This window comes from Capricornis sumatraensis, chromosome 21 (assembly GCF_032405125.1).
Source record: "Capricornis sumatraensis isolate serow.1 chromosome 21, serow.2, whole genome shotgun sequence".
NCBI lineage: Eukaryota > Metazoa > Chordata > Mammalia > Artiodactyla > Bovidae > Capricornis > Capricornis sumatraensis.
This window is the reverse complement of record NC_091089.1, coordinates 39,792,344-39,810,330: the sequence shown is the minus strand read 5'-3', so window position 1 is coordinate 39,810,330 and position 17,987 is coordinate 39,792,344. Positions and strand designations below refer to the sequence as shown.

Genomic DNA, 17,987 nt, shown 5'->3' with positions numbered 1-17,987 from the left:
CCAGTCCACCCTAAAGGAGATCAGTCCTGGGTGTTCACTGGAAGGTCTGATGTTGAAGTTCAAACTCCAATACTTTGGCCACCTGATGCAAAGAGCTGACTCACTGGAAAAGACTCTGATGCTGGGAAAGATTGAGGGCAGGAGAAGGGGACGACAGACGATGAGATGGTTGGATGGCATCACCTACTCAATGGACATGGGTTTGGGTGGACTCCGGGAGTTGGTGATGGACAGGGAGACCTGGCGTGCTATGGTTCATGGGATTGCAAAGAGTCGGACACGACTGAGTGACTGAACTGAACCTAATCCTGGACTTCCTGGTATCCAAGCACTATGTTTGCACCCAACCATTACAAGGCCATGTTCATGCTTGCTGATTTCCCTAGACTAGGTCTCAGTAGAGGTCCAACAGCTCTGCCCAGGTAGCTCTCCAAAAGGCAGGCAAAGCACAGCTACTCATATGACTCTCTTGCTTCATCCTTAGAGCTTTTAAGTTTCCCCAGTAATGCCTGTTTCATAACCCAGACTGCAGGTCATTGTATCTAATTTCTTCCACCTTGTCAGCATTACCTAAACCTAATCTGAAATTCAGATATTATTAATATTGTGTAATAAACAATTATAATTAGAGACTGCTGTGTCTTGTTACACTGTTTGCAAGATAGAAACTGTACTTCCTCAAAATAACCATTAATGTTAGACTGACAAAATAAGCAATGAACTTGGGCAAACTCCAGGAGAGAGTGAGGGTAAGGGAAGCCTGGCATGCTACAGTCCATGGGATCATAAAGAGTGGGACACAACTTAGTGACTGAATAACAAAAACAAAACTAAGCAATAGTGACGATTATATAAGACTATTATTATTTTTTTTTTTTTAAGAAAGGTAACAGCTAAAGACATGATGATCCTGATAATGAAAACCAAAATTTTAAGTGAGAATTATTTAAGGATGTTTAAAACTTACCTTTAAATTGTTAGCTTTTACAAGACTTATTTTAACCTGTGGCACAGGTGCTGGATTATCCCACTGATCACAAAGTTGAACAATGAGAGGATTCTGCAATTCTCTTCCATTAATCACTGGAATGGACTAAAACAGATACAAATCTTTTAAGAAGCACTAAAACAGGCTGAACAATATGATTAGTATTTAAGTGAAACAATCACTGAATTTATCTGTTTTACTCACAAATAGCTCCTTCTATCAATTAAACTTCTGAAAGTCAATTATACTGTCACTAATAAAACTCTTCTTATAGAAATGATTAAAAATTTGATAAAAGGGAAAATATATTTGACATTACTGGCTTCCAGAGCCAGTCAAGAATTCTGAAAATTACATGTTGCAGGACTTCAATGGAAACAGAAGCTTATCTTAGGCTCTCATATTTAGCACTGGTCAATCTATAGTCTAACCCTCCATCAATTGGTGGCACTCTGTCAAGTCTACATGAAGCAGCATGCACAGCTTTCCAGCTCCTAGTCAAATAGGGCTAGTCATGGATAAACTTAAACAAAACAGTGTAGACTTAAAATGATTCTTGCTTTTCCCTTAATCCAAGTAAGGCCTGTGTAACTCTGGGAATCTGTAAGCTGACCTAGGTATATCAAAGAAAAATCACTGTCAAGCAAGAAACCTGTTAAAAGTCCAATCCTCTGTACCAGATGTTAAAATTTAAAGAAAACAGAAGATAGGAAAGACATAACTAGCAAAAAAGGAAAGTGATTTATCACCTCTCTTCTACTAGTAATGTTCCCTCTGCTTCCTCCATCCCTCCAATTATGTTAGGAGGTTGCTAAGAAGTAGGAGAAACATCAATAATGTGTTAGGAACTTCTTAAAAAAAGATACCCTTGAAGCTGGTTTATGCTTGACTACCAAAAAAATTTTCATGGATAGACTATATTCTATGTGCTAAAGTTTATAAAAAGCCTGAATAACACAAAAAGTGCTGATGTTTCCAAATGTAAACACATCAGGGCCTTTATTTATAGTTACATAATTGTCTATCTATCAAACATCAACTACCTGGTAAAGAATATCTTTCAGTAAACAACTTACAGCCCAAGCTGTTGGCTGAAAATTCGTCTGGGTAGTAGTGAAGAAAGGAAATAACCAAAATCAAATGTTCATGATTTGCCACTTAATTTGTTTCATTTATAAGGAAGGAATTTGTTTCTTCATTTATAAGGAAGGACAATACATCATAATGTTGTTGAAGATTAACTGAGAAAATATATGTATATTTATATAATTTTTCTATTTATCATGCTTGTTAAATTAGTTCCCCTTTCTATTTAAGATCCTATGTGTGGACAAGGGAGGTTGGTCAAAAATTAAATTTGAAAATTCTAGGAAAACCACATATTCAATGATTACATTTTCAGCCTTACCCATATACAACATATCTCTTAACAGAGAATTGATTTTAGGTTTTATTTTTAAAGCTTTTGGATTTCAGTGGTATCTGCAAATAAATCCTATAATAAGTTTTTGAGTTAACAAGCCGTCATTAATTTTTATATTCCCATCCTAAAAAATCATTTAAAAATATGAACATGTAAAGATTTTTTTCCACCTCAAAGGTACCCAATTATTCCATGATATTGTCAGTCAACAAATTCTTTATTGACATCACTAGGTTTCTAAGAAGGCACTGATTTATGCAGTAAATATGCTTTTATATAAAAATAAGTGCACTGGCTTTGCAATACAACTCTTCAGTCAACAAGTGTTAAGGAAAAAATTGTTTTTAAAGCACTGTCATATTTTTTAAATTTACAAATCAAAAAAGGACTAGAGCAGAGATATGTAAGCTTTTCTCAGATGATCAGTTCCTTTGTGAGATAATTTCATCCACTACCATGGTCATGTGAGATGATTTTCCATTAGAAAAAATAACCTTTCATACCAACAGATAAGGCTCTGCCACACCATAACTGAACACCAGAATGTGAACATTTTAAAATCAGAATTCTAAAAATTTAATGAAAATTGAAAGGTAACAGATTTGACAGAGATTTGCAAATTAGTATTTAAGATACATATAACGGTATGCACAGGGAAGCAAACTGATGTTTTTAAGAATATAATGAATGACTTGGTATCTGGCATGCATTTAAAAATTCCAGCAAAAACATTTTTTTAATAAGCCAGTCAGAGAGAACAACAAAATACAATTGGTGAAAATCAGTAACTGTTGAAACTGGGGGGTTCATTATCTATTTTTATTTTAATACATATTTTTAATTTCTATAATAAAACTCAGAATTTAAAGTTTCACTATTTTTTTAACAAATGAGGACACAGTGATGAATAATAAAGTATTAAAATTCATATTACTTTGTCCTTTTGTTATTGTTACTACTTCAATAACAAAATATAACTTTTGATCTATTAACACTCTGAAGCAGTTAGTAGGTCAAAATATTGATATTAAATTCTTTCAATCAAGGGAGCAAGGTACTTACCTCCTTTAACTCTGGCCAGTCTACGAGGAGAAGTTTAGCTGGTGGCCCAGAAACTAGCTGCACTCGAATAAAGTCAGAAAATTCACGCCAAGTAAAGCAAAGATCCTTATTTCCAGGGGGACCTGGAATAAATCTGACGCCTCTCACACTTATACTTTGTGTATTTTCCTAGTGAGGAAAAGCACATTGAAAAAAACACTGGGAAGATCATGTTTAGTTTTCAGAAAAAAGAAAGAAAATGCTGTCACTACCTATGTGTATACAGATGTTTCTGGTAAAACAACAGCAAGTAACACACATATGCCAATATTGGCGTGCCCTGCATTTTATTTCCTGCGACAAGAAACTGAAATTCTCTTTTGTGAGGGAGAGATCTAAAAGGTTCAACCTATGTCCTTTTTCCTTATCTTTTCCTAATTTCCCTCTTCTTTACACTTGCAGTGTCTCCTTTCTGTTCCCCAAATAGCCACATATGTGCCTGCCCAATAAGCTCCTTCTGTTTGCCACATTTTTTACCTACATGTTGAGATTAACAAGGGAATGTGCTTCAGAAGAGCAGTACATTTTATGAAGATGTGGAAATAATCTTAAGAAACAATGGCACATTAAAATCAATATTTTAAAAAGACTTTAAAAACAGTGTTATTTGAAAACAAAAAAAACTGGAAGGTTCTTTTTTTATGCAGAGACTAGGGGTAGACTTCTATTGTTTCTATGAAAGTGAGTCAAGCTGCTGCTGCTGCTGCTGCTGCTAAGTCACTTCAGTTGTGTCCAACTCTGTGTGACCCCATAGACGGCAGCCCACCAGGCTCCCCCGTCCCTGGGATTCTCCAGGCAAGAACACTGGAGTGGGTTGCCATTTCCTTCCCCAATGCATGAAAGTGAAACGTGAAAGTGAAGTAGCTCAGTCGTGTGCGACCCTCAGCGACACCATGGACTGCAGCCTTCCAGGCTTCTCCATCCATGGGATCTTCCAGGCAAGAGTACTGGAGTGGGGTGCCATTGCCTTCTCCGTGAGTCAAGATAGTATCTATCAATTGTAAAATGACAGCAGAAAGTCAACTTGACTGGAGAATGAGCCATGGAAGGAGACAGGTGTGCTGCAGCAGAATACTACTTAGGCACCCTAAGCAGACAGACTCTAACTGCACAGCATAAAATGCTGACAGGTGGCATAAGATGGGAACTGAAAAATGACACTAGATTTGGTCAGGTGGCAGAAAAACCCAAGAGGGCTGCCTGGGAATGAGACTGAAGAATGTAAAAACAGACAGTATACATAACTCTTCCAAGGAGCTGTACTATAAACAGGAGAAAAAGAGGGCAGTACTAGATGGACATGTTTCAGGGCCAAAGGAAGCTGTGAGGTGAGAGGAGAGAGAGTATGAGAGTGTGTTTATATGCTGATGGGAATCTAACAGACAGGGAAAACAAGATGTAGGAAAACAGGTTATAATTTAGGAACAATTAGTTGAAAGAGGATGGGTGTCTATGCATAAAGTGACAGGAAGAAGAGACTGTTCGTGTACAACAGTGGTTACTTTCTGCCTTCATCTACACAGAGGGTGAAGCTAGACAAGAAAGCATCTGAAAGTCATAGATCAAACCTTATCTTTTACAGTAAACAAAACATCATTAGAAGTTCCTCAGCAGTGCTAAGATATTGTAGAAAAGGCGTTCTGAAAACTAGAAAATAACAGCCTAGTTAGGTTAGTGGAAACAAAAACTCCAGTTAGGAAGGGCAACGATGAGACTCCCATGATTATTCTGTTGGGTAAAAGGGATAATGGAGGATCCAAAAGGAAGAAGAGGTTTAAAAACCACTAAATGCCCTACACTGATTCAACTTTACTCGAGCCTTAGAATTCCTTCTTTCTGACCTGCTCTAGGCTGGCAGGTTCCTTGAAGGCTCAATTCCAACATCTTTTCTCAAAAACCATCTTTAATCTCTCCAAGAAGAATACTTTTGTTTCCTTGTTTGCAGAAATAATTTCACCAGGATTCTTATTTTTCAAAGCTAATCTCAATTAACTGCACAGCTGCACACTTTTACAACTAGTGTTCTCCCAGGTATCCTATTTAATGCAGGGACTGAGTACCAAGAAATTTTACTCAAATAGCTACATGAGAAATGACCTTTGTACACATCAAAATACTTAGGGATGAAATGGTATGATGTATAGAATTTGCTTCAAAGTGACAGGTAAGGGGGAAGTGATGAATGCTGAAGCTGACTGGTAGGACCATGGGAATTACTTACACTACTTATGCTATTTTTGTGTATGTTCAAAATTTTTGTGTATGTTTAAATTTTCATAATAAAAATTACTTCAATGCCTTTTACAATTTTTCATTGTAAATACTGCAATCAAATCTCTCATTTCTGTTTTTTACCAAACTTTCTGTTATATATAATTTGAATGGAACAGTCAACTATTAACAGGAAACAGTCATACCTGAAAAGTAGTTTTCAAATGTGAGCTATCAAGTCCAATCCCAGCAATTCCCAATGCAGACAGAGAACTTGGTGAAAATGCTTGAATCTGATTCCCATACTGATCTGTAACAGTTATAACTAAAAAGGGAGAGGAAGTTTAATTTTACAGTATCTTAATTTAACATGATGTTGATGTCACATGTTTTACCATGAATATTTGAAGGAAACAATTTAGTGTCATGTAATAATGTGTATATAAGAAAAATATAGGATATGAATCACATTCACGTATTTTACACTAACAAAAGTCAACATTCTTTTCTAACAAAAGTCAACATTCTCTTCAATTAACTGTTTTCACAGTTAGATCAGCATAGGCAAAGATAGGGAAAATGCTTCAACCTTTTCAACAGTGGATTTTAAACCATTAACCATATATAAATCCAAAGTTTTCCTTTCAGATTATGTATGCCAAAACATGAACATAAGGACATATTATAGAAGCATTTTAAAGAAAGAAAGTAGGTCCTACTAACCTATTTCTCCTTGAAGCTCTTGACCCATCTGTACCGTTTTTCCTCCTTTTAATTCACATTTTAGATGTTTAGGTTCATCTGGAAGTGGTCTGAAATTGATTAACAAATTAAAGGCCTTAATTACACTATTATTGTAGAAAAAAGTTTCAACATGCTAAGGAGTCACATATGTAATGTTCATTTTCTTAAACTTAAAAACCATATCACTATTAACCCAAAGGGAAGTAGAGAAAAGACAGCTTGCAAAGACAGTAGAGAATACTGACCAAAAAAATAAATGCATGCTAGATCACAGTTATCTATCCTGGATTAAAAGGAAATTATGACATGAGAGCACTGAAAAAAAAAAAAAGCAGATGGGTTGGTAAGAATTACTCATCAAGAGATCTATCTCTGACTGAAGAGTGGTACATCTGATCATTTTATCTCAGACATGGAGCTATTCTAAGTGTTGGAATAGTATGGAAACGTGTACAGAATTAAAGTAGAAAAGGTTAATAAAAAAGAGGCAGCCAAGGAACTGACAAGCCAGAGTGAAGGACAGGTCTTCTATATATTTACTTAAAGTTCCCTCTTTTCTATCAGGTAGACTCAGCTTTGAAAGTCGCCACTAACTAATGAAAGAATTCCTTCTGAGCAACACACTGACTGATCACACTGCATCTTTTGTGTTTCTCACGTCTTTGCCATTTTCTAGGAGCTTTCACTGTTGCTTGTCCTAAGGGGACATTCCTTTAACAAAAGTTCTAGTTCTGGCAGATACTAAAGGGGCAAGTTGAGTAGAGGCTGAGAGTGCTATTAAGAATGAATCACTATCATCAGTGAAGCTTTATTCCAAAGACAACCTGTTTCCAAGAAGTTGTGGAAATTTCTACATTAAAAAATGACTTTGATATGTATGCTTTGGTGAAAAGCATCTTTGTCATATGCTGAATATCTCGAAATGTCATATGCCCACACACCTTACTGTAAATGCACTTTCCAAAGACACATGGTCATCTTGGAATGAAACCTGGCAATAGCGCATATCTTTCACAGATGTCGGCACTTGCACATCAGGAAGCAGACCCTGCAGCAAGTGCTCTTTGTTAATCTCAGGAGTCCAATTAACCTAGAAGGGAAATTATATACTTAAGAATCATATAAAGCTTACTCCAATGTCTTCCTACTGCCAGTTATCTTACCAACCCATCCTCCCCAACTCTAAGGAAAAAGGCAGGCCCTTTATGACCATAAATGATGGTGGTTCATATATTACCAACAGAAAAAAGTTATCTTCTTCATTGTCTTCCCTGTTAATACTGCCACATCTTTCAATGCAATGAAATAAATATTCCTAAGTCATTCCTTTAGCACTTTGCCACAAGATTATTACTCTGATTATTATAGTTTAAAAAAACCATGGGAATCAAATCATGTGATCAATTCTGAGAAGTTATAGTCAATTGTTTTCGTTTTCTCGAAAAAAATCTTACTGTTACAGGTTTTAAATGAGATATAAGTTGGACCCTATTCAGTAAGGTGAGAAATGTTAAATTCACTATATAATTACCATCCTGGCCACATCTTTATCTTAATCCACTCCCAAATGTTTTTAGCTTAATTTTAACTTTACATCTCTTAAACTCCGTATTTTGTTATTTGATCCATTTTTAAGTTGACTACTCCACTCCATTTTACTTTTAAACTTTCAATCCTTTCTATTTAAGACTTTTAGCTCAACTTTATGCTTTTAGCTTTTATAGCTGTGATTCTTAAATCACTGATATTCTAATATTGTGATCCTAGTTTACACCGTTCTAACTTTCTTAGTTATCTTGTTATCTTTGTAAACCATTGTTTATTCTTTATATCTTTTTTCTTTTTTTAAATAGTGGAAGCAGCAAGCAGGAGTTGCACAAAATGGCTGTCTTCCCTCACCCTAGCTGTGCTCTCTGCTCAGAGAATTCCTATGTCTGCTCAGAGGATTTCTGTATCAGTTTGGGTTGACTTTCCTCAGTAACAGATAATTCTCTAAAGACTACACAGTCACTTTAAGTGTATACATCTAATAAAAGTATAAATATCCTTTATAGTCAATAAAGGTACATGTTTTAAAATATCTGGAGCCCAAGAAATATATGACTAGAATTGAGGAAAATGTGTCAAAAGCAGGCCATGAGCTTAGAGAATGGCAAAAAGAAGGTTATATACAGAAAGAGGCTCTCAAGTCAATGTTTATTCTTAATCCTAGTAAGAAACTAAACTGTGGAGACATTATTATGAGAAAACAAGGTATCAGTTCAGAAGCCAGGTTGCTAGTACCACTTTTAAACCATTTGCCTTCAGATCTGCTGAGAGATAAAAATGGCTTGCCTCCCTTCCAAGCAGGATAAGGACTAGTTCTCTCACAATCCTCCCTTCTCTTATGGAGGGGGAAAATAAACTGGCTGGCGCAAGGGCTATTCCAAATATGATTTTAAAAATCATGTCAGCTGAACCCTGGTAAACAATTCTTACAAGATATCAGATCCTATATCTTGGAGACTCAGGATGGCTACAGAATTTAATACTGCAAAAAGAGGAGAATTCTCTGGTGGTACAGTGGTCATGACTCTGCACTTTCACTGTCTAGAGCCTGGGTTCAATCCCTGGTTGAGGACCTAAGATCCCACAAGCTGTGCAGCATGGTGGAAAAAAAAAAAACAACATCATTTTAATTGGGTTCTGTTAGGTGAGCTGTTCAAGTTTAAGCATACAGATTCACCCTTTCAAGGTACAAACACTACATTTGGATGGCAGGTTTGAGGACCATCTGAAGCTAGTGAGAACTGACAAAACCACTGTGTACAGGTAACAATTTTAGAGACTGCTATACCAATTTCAAATGGCCAAATCAGCGGTCTGGTTTGTGGTTCACAATACTCTTCTAGCGTTTGCCTTTAACAGACCTTTTCTTTAATGCCTTCAGAAGAGCTACAAAAATACTGCTCTGGTCAAGTGGAGATCTTAATCGTGAACAGAAATACAGTTCATCAGGACTGGATTTCTGTTTAGGTGTCAAAATCATTTCTCTAAGCACAGATTTGACACATTCAACATTCCAATCTAGTGCATGTTAAAAAAAAAAAAACTTTATTTAGCCTGGGATTTTAAATAACAATGCTGTTTTGCTGGGATGAGTGTCTTCTTAGAGGACAGCCTATATAACTTGTTCCGTCTTCCAAGCAAAAAATGTACAAAATTCTTGCAAATGATCTATTTGAGATACCTACTTTAATTTTCTCTGCCAAAGCTGATGTTATATGGATTTCTCTTTCTCCTTCATCATACATTTGAAAAATAAGATTATGCATTACATCTCCTGCTATCCAGTTAACCTCATCCTGATGTTTGATCTGGATGGCCTTCTGTCCTTCCACACTGAATATCTGTAATCTGGCAACGTGGCTACTGGGGAGCAACTTAATAGTCTTCTCCACTGGTGCTACATCTTTACAACTCTGGGAAGAGAGAAAAACACAAATAACATACTGAATAAAAACATCTGTACTGAAAACATCATTTTTGGCTTTTATGGTGAATCTTTCATATTACTTAGGAATTTATTTCCAATATTGCGAGAGCTAATCTTATATATTGTTAACAATTATAGGTTCTCTCATTAAGAGGACACTGTACTATTAGCAAGTCCATATTTTATACCATCAAGTTATAAATAATGAAAGTGGTCACGCTGTTAAAACCTAAAACTAGCATGCTGCTGCTGCTGCTGCTGCTGCTGCTGCTAAGTCGCTTCAGTCGTGTCCAACTCTGTGCGACCCCACAGATGGCAGCCCACCAGGCTCCCCCGTCCCTGGGATTCTCCAAGCAAGAACACTGGAGTGGGTTGCCATTTCTTTCTCCTAAAACTAGCATATTTGGACTTAAAAGAACATTCCTCTTGGTAAATCTGCTTAAAAATGTTGCAAACTTCTGCAAGTTTAATCATGTGACACAGATTTAATGTCAGCATTTATTAATAAGAACAAAGGTGTAATAATAAGAAAGTTCTACAAAATCAGAGACAAATAACTGCCATAAAATATACTACTTAAGGAGCTTCTAGAGGTTCTTTAATTCATTTTTTATTGGGGTAAGTGGACAGAGTTGCTTGTAGCTAGACAAGGACTCTAGGTGCCAAGGCTGAGCAGTTTGTTAGGCACACAAAATTAAAACACTACACAATCATCTCAGAATTTAGGTATAGTGCATTCCATAGAATACAAAAAATTCAAGTCTAAACCTAAAATACCTTTACAATCCTGCTTCGCTAATGTCTCCTTCCTCATCTACTTGAGGTCATTCTATCAAAGCCCATTCACACAAATAATGACACAGTCAAAATTACTACCTCACAGAGTTATCAGGCAAATAACCCACCTGCTGCTATCATAAGCACATCTTATTTGCCTGACTCAAAATTAAGAGTTACTGTTTTGTGATAACATTTTTAAACTGCATATTACAGGTATACTGTGGTCTTTGTTTTAACTGTCTTGGACTCTTGGTTTTCAGCCTGCTGCTGCTCTGCAATATTTATATAATTGTATATAAATGTTCCCTTGCTTTCAAGCCCAGCTTTCTCCTTAACGACAGATCTTTTCTTCCTGAATTGTCTTGATCTTTTGCAAGACAATATACTCAAAAACACATTGCTCACATTACTAAAAAAAAAAGGAAATGCATAACAAATGTTTTAAGATTATTAAACAGAACTAGTTTCAAAAGAAAAGAATTAAAGTTAAATCATCTCATTCTAATTTTAAAAAATAAAAGTTTTACCCTTTTGAGGCTCAGTATATGTTAGCTGATGTGTACTTAGTTGGAAAAACATTGGTTAATCAACTGATTGGGTAATTTGCCATCTACCACCACATCAATCATGCAGAAATCATGTACAGGTATTTCACTTGCGTAAGTATCTGCTGTCTCATTTAGCAATCTTAGGAAAGCAGATGCTTCTATCACCTGCCTGCCCTCCTCTAGGCTGGCCTCACCTTCAGCCATGATGAATGCCCAAGAACAAGGGTCCTCCTGGCACATCAACACAGCACTCTCTTTATAGGATAACACTAAGAAAAACCATGTATTTATTTTAAATTATACATACATATTAAATGTTCATATATCCTTCAGTGGTGGTTCAACAGGGACATTTATTAAACTTTCTAAGAAATAGGTGTAAACTATAAGAAACAAATGAATAAAATAAAACAGATAACTGTTACACTCTAATAATAGGAAAAAAATAATTTTAGGAACATATAATCAATAATAGCTATAGATATTATAAAAGGTTTGAGTAAGAAATTTCTAATATCTGATACAAAGTGTTATTTACTATACCATTTCATTTTCGCCTTTTCTTCCCTCTGGCTAGAAGAATCACAAATATCTCATCTTAAAAAGTCAAACAACTTTACATGAAATATTATAAAGCTATTAAAGAGTACTTGAATAAAAATTCAGTATAATACCAATGAAAAACAATAACAACTTACAGGTATTTCAATTTTTGCTTTAAGTGTCTGGTCTTTTTTAATATTCTGAACTTGAATTGCTGGTCCTGATAAAATACTGGTTCCAGAACTACTGCAATCCACAACATAGATTGGAAGGTTTGGAGCACCTGAAAACTATTGGAAGCATACAAAATAATTTAAGATTCCAATCAAATGCAACTGGTTACTCAATAACTTAAATTTTCAAATAATATAGTATAGCTGCTATTTCTGGCTATAAATTAGAAAACTGTAAGTATAATTCACTAATATCCTAGACAATTTCTGAATGAAAAGAGTAAGTTTCTACAATTCTAGGTAAAATATACTGATTTTGGAAGAAAAATCAACTTCCTTAACCTCATTCTTTCTTTTACTCTACCTATTTGGGTTTTCCTTTCCTTCTTGAGCTCTTTTACTCATATTCACTTACCCATCCATCCTTAATCCTAAAGGATAATTGTATCATTCTACTCATAACTGAATACTTCATCTGAAATGAGGAGGATGGACAAAGCAGTGAGGAGGAATCTGTAGTTCAATACTTGGCATACTTGATGTCATTATTGGATTAGAAATGTTGAAAATTATTGGCAATGAGATAGCCCACAAATTTCTGCATGGAATAATCATTACACAGTCTAGATACTATATAAGGCTTACTATAAAGGAGCCAAAAGATAAAGTGATTTCCAGTTACTACAATGGCACTCAAAATCTACACATTCTTATCTTACAACAGCTTACCTTACAATGAACAATCAACTTTGGTTGTGCTGTTATATTGTCTGATTCATCCAAAACTTCTACCTGAAATGGGAAAGCTGTTCCATTTTCTATAACTAAAATTTCAGAATCAGGTTTCACTTTCAATCGACGAGGAGGACCTACCAGAAAATTATATAATGAGATTCAGGTTTCTAAAACGGAAATGTTAAAATAGCAAAAGAAACAGCTTTTAACATTTTAAGTTTTAGTATCTTTTAAATAATGCTGAGAGAGAAAGAAGAAATATCCATGTTTAAACATTTCTACCCCCTAGAATAGATTCTACACACAACCCCCAAATGCACAGATTCCCAGTTGTATTAAAATGTTTGAGGTCTAGACTCGGTTTTACGGACAAGCTAAGACATGTGGTAACTCATGCTAGAAATCACTCAAATGTGTAAAATACTAAAAAGATCCTGGAAAACAGTATTCAAGAAAAAAGGTAAAAGTTTATTAAACTACTTTTAAAATTTTCTATCTTTTACACAACGACCGATTTTTCAGGCACACTACATACCTCTATTACATAATTTTGCTCAAAGGATCAGTTCATGTAATGACATACCAGATAATTTACTTGTAAGACTGCCCACAACCCTTTGATATCCTAAGCAAGCTGCACCATAATTTTCCTCTAAACTAATAAAGAGGTTTTACACTTCAATAGCAGCATGACCTAGTGTGCCCTATAAACACTGATATTTTAAAAAAACACTTTATACTAAATACTGGGAACATAAGTTTACAAAGAACAAGTTATATCAGTTAATATTTGTGTTTTAACAATATGCCAACTCTATTCTCAGAATCCTTACTATGACCTTGACCAAGAAGGTACTATTAGTATCATCCCCATTTTATGCCTGAGGAAGTTGGGATCCAGAGAGAGTAAGTATCCTGTCCAGGTCACATGGCCACAAGGGGCAGACTTGAGTCACTGACCACTCTGACTACACAGTCCCACTTTCCACCTCACAATCATCACTCTCAACTTCTAAAAATCATTGTCAGCACTATGTGGTTAATAAGAACTTCCCCTGAGATTTGAATAATCCATATGTTTTAGCTAACCTTTCAAAATAAAAGCATCATAAGTATTAATACAAAACAATTTTTTTTTGTACTTCTACCAATGGGCCAATATTTACTTCTTTATCAATTCATGCTTGAGGGAAAGCTCAAACTACATGAATCTGTAAAAGGAAATAGTTAATATGTTTCTTTTTCATTAAAAATTTCATTAAAATCAGTTTTTAGGTTGATAAATCATTACTCAAATTAACATGAAAGCATAAGAAACTCTTCTTCTTAAAATATGAAATACTTAGCTATATCAGAAAAAGTAAAGGACAGATCCCGTTCTTATATAATCCTAATTGTACAGCCTTAAGAATAGTTTCACAATGTGTTTTCAATATTCACATTATTCTTTCAGGATTATTTTTAGAACTTAAGTCTTCCTAAATGTTACCCTGTTTTTCAAATGATTGTTTTTGTTAGTGTTATGCATGACGTTCAAATGTATTTTCAAGACTTATACCATAACCAAACCAAAAAACACTTCACCTTTATAAGTATCATTATACTTTATCATAAGAATATCATTTAAAAGGTAAATTTAGGAATATTTCTTAAAATAATATTACCTGGGAGTAATCTAATTTTTAAAATCTGTGAGTCTTCTTTTAAACCCGGCAGAATAACCTTCAGATTAAAATTCTGTTAAAAAAAATTATTTTAATTAAATTCAAATCCTAAATAAATACTCAAGTAATTTACCACCTCAATTCTGATTTATTTTTTGCTTTTCATTTTCATACCATTATAAAAAGTCACTCAGCAAATTTATATTGACTAAAATTATCATATGTATGTATGAAAGAAATGCAGGTGAAAAAAACTGACTTATATTGCTTCTTTACAGACAATACTATCTTCAAATTCAAAAGGCATACCCTCTAAATAATTACCAGAATTAGTATGGGCATTATAAAAAATCTGGAAAGTAGTAAAATGGAAAAAACTCCAAATCTACACATGTCTAAATATAATGTCACGTTCTAGATTAGATTCCAGAATAGAAAAATATAGTGGAGAAACTGGCGAAATGTTAAAGTCCAGAGTTTTGTTAAAGTATTATATCAATGATAATACTGGATAAATATGCAATGTTTATATAAGATGTTTAACAGAGGAAGAGGGGTGAAATACATGTGAACTCTCTATACCATCTCTGCAACTCTTCTGGAAAAGTAATTATTTCAAAATAAAAAGGTTTTTAAAACCTAGAAATCTTTTTAAGTACATTTACTAAAGTCAAAATTTCCATGAATTTCAAGTTCTTCCAGAAACAGCTTAATTCAGGAGGATGGACAGAACTTGCTCTTTGCTTTAATGCAGTAAACTTACATGCTCTATTTTAAACATTATTTTGGCAGGGGAAATTTTTAAAATATATATTGAAGGTAATGACACAATGGAGAAAAAGTAACATATCACTTAAGTTATTAGCTACAGTCTTCACATTAGTCATAGTAATCTGTTAGCTACTCTATACACTTAACTGAAAAATTACCTTATTGCAGTTTGCCTTTACAATCCCTATCTTTATTCCTCCCTTTCCCTTTATCCAAATACCAAACTCAATATGTTTACAAAGTAAGCTAAAGTTTCTTATATTTTTGTTCGTATTCTAAGAAAAATATTAAAAAATAGAAAAAGAGCGAGAAAAGAAGCAACATAGTACTAGATAACTGTTGAAAATGGCTTTGACTATGAAGAGACTGGAATGAAAATACAGTTGAAAATACTTAGCTCATAACCATTTAAAAAAGAACAGTAGCAAATATGCAGGTCTTCCTCAGAGATGAAAGTGGTAATCGTATGTCAGGTGACATGATGCTGATTAATTCCTAAGAACCTGACATTACTGTCATCTTGCCACCAAACTCGGTTATTCAATTCTAAATGTCCAATTTCATTTTTACCATGTAAGAAATAAACATGCATTATAACATGTACATACAATGCTTACCTTGCCTTGACAAGAGTTTACAGGGCCCTTAGCTGTAACACCTTGAATGACACAATTTGGTCCTTTGGTTATTTCTTCATAATGTAAAGTTAAACCACTGGAAAAAATAAATTATTTTTTAACGTTTCCTCCATTATCTACAAATAAGCTGCAAATGTTCTTTTTTCTTTTGGCGGGGGGGTGGGAGGGGTGTGAGGGCGGGGGGCGGGGGTGAGGGCGGGAGGGTGGGGTGGGGGGAGGTGCCTACACCACCCAACTTGCAGGATCTTATTTCCCTGACCAGGGACTGGAATTGGTCCTCAACAGTGAAAGCACACAGCCCTAACTGCAATTAACTGACCCCAAATTGCAAACTCTACACCCAGTCATCAAGATACTTGGCAATTTTTCTTGAAAACATGAATGTGATAGGTTATATTCACTTTACCATGTAACAGAGTTAAGATTTCCTTCAGTTAAGAGTTAAGAGTTTCCTTACAAACTCTTTATCATTGTCATGAGGATCACATGCTGGTTTACTGTTTATTCAATCTTCCTAGGCTGACAGTAGGTTTTGTTTATATATATTTTCCCAACACAAAGGATAGAGGAAATTCCCAGGATGAACAGGAAAGAAGACCACAGAAGGACAAACGTAACAAGCTTAAGAGTTGATCCATACAGACCACATCACAAAGTTCCAAGGGAGATGTCTAAAGAATATGAAACTGACAAGTTATCTATGTACCAAGCATCTTGAAAAGACAACTGGCAGAGAGCTACTTGGCAAAATAAAAAAAGTATAACAGCTGTGCAATAAAATAATTAGCACTTACACGATTTTAATAAAGCAAGCACTAAATACTGATCAAGCCAGAGTATAACTTTACTAAAAAATGTGCGAACAGAAAGGAGGCTTATTTGTAATATAAATGGCAACAAGAGTGCGTCCTCACCCTCCTTAGCCATAAGTCAAGAGATAAAGCTTAAAACTGAAGAATCAGGAAGTAGTAACATAAAAGTTACTTACATATATGGCAGCAGGTACCAAAAAATTCAAGTAGAAAGCTGAAAGTGGTTCTGAGAAGTGGATTGTTGGTGAGGTGGAGAGGGCAGAAGAACTACTCTTTTTTTTTTTTTTTAATAAGCCTTATCAACCTATTTAATTCTTTAGGCTGTATGTGTGAATTATTTTTATTTTTATTTAGTTAACACTAGGTTAAAAAAAACCTACTCAACAAAGATCTTACTTTAATGAAGATAAATACACACAGCCAGGCCACCAAGACTTTTTTTTTTAAGTTCCAAATCTTAATTACCAATATGTATGTGTGACAGAGACTCTGTAAGAATATCTTATCAAGGATAAGATGGAAGATATAATTAAAAACAGGGGTCAACTAACACACAAATATATCCCATTTGTGACTAGATGGATTACATTTTTAGTGTTCTTTATTTTTAAACAGGCTTCCCTTGTGGCTCAGACGGTAAAAAGTCTGCTTGCAATGTGGGAGACCAGGGTTCGATCCCTGGGTTGGGAAGATCCCTTGGAGAAGGAAATGGCAACCCACTCCAGTACTCTTGCCTGGAAAATCCCATGAATGGAGGAGACTGGCAGGCTATTTTTAAACACAGATGTTTAAGTATTCAACTCTTCCATTATGGTTTAATATTCAAATGAATGTAATATGTAAAAATAACTTTTTGCACAAGAATCACTTTTTGCACATGAACCATATTTTGCAACTTAAGAGAATATTTAGAAAAATTCATTTGCAATATTTTTTATAACTGATTTGCTTTTCGGGAACTTAACCATGGTACAAATCTGGACACTAAGCTGTATCTCACTAGTCTGTGAGCTTCTAGAGGCAAATCCTATATTCTTATTCACTTTTACATCTCCAGCTAGCAAATGCCTGGAATACAGTACATACTCAAATGATTAAAAGAGCAAACAATTACACCAAAAGGGGGAAAAAGTACACATCAATAGCAAAAGAAAGCATACATTAAAAAGTGGGCCCCAAAGACAAATTTGGCAGAAATGTGAGAAAAAGAATTTCTCCCTAGGCACCTTAGAAACAGGTAATGGAAAACAATGAACATCCTCAATTATATAACTGGACTTTTCATTGCTATTTCTTAATATAAGCCAATCATTTCATTCTATAGGGTTACTAAGGAAAGGCAAATTCCAAGGAAGGACCAAATTTCCATGGAAAGCATAAA

The 17,987-nt window shown here is 34.8% G+C and overlaps 1 protein-coding gene across 1 annotated transcript in view; it reads right to left on the bottom strand.

Moving 5' to 3' along the window:
* Positions 1-17,987, bottom strand: part of SMCHD1 (structural maintenance of chromosomes flexible hinge domain containing 1) — a 122,228-nt gene that overhangs the window by 46,328 nt on the left and 57,913 nt on the right. Inside the window, exons 21-30 of the mRNA XM_068993731.1 lie at positions 15,774-15,870; positions 14,386-14,458; positions 12,716-12,855; positions 11,969-12,103; positions 9,701-9,928; positions 7,409-7,557; positions 6,447-6,535; positions 5,930-6,048; positions 3,474-3,641; positions 968-1,093 (exon numbers count right to left, since the gene is read on the bottom strand). Of these exons, the coding sequence (XP_068849832.1) occupies positions 968-1,093; positions 3,474-3,641; positions 5,930-6,048; positions 6,447-6,535; positions 7,409-7,557; positions 9,701-9,928; positions 11,969-12,103; positions 12,716-12,855; positions 14,386-14,458; positions 15,774-15,870 (1,324 nt within the window). The remainder of the gene's footprint in view (positions 1-967; positions 1,094-3,473; positions 3,642-5,929; positions 6,049-6,446; positions 6,536-7,408; positions 7,558-9,700; positions 9,929-11,968; positions 12,104-12,715; positions 12,856-14,385; positions 14,459-15,773; positions 15,871-17,987) is intronic.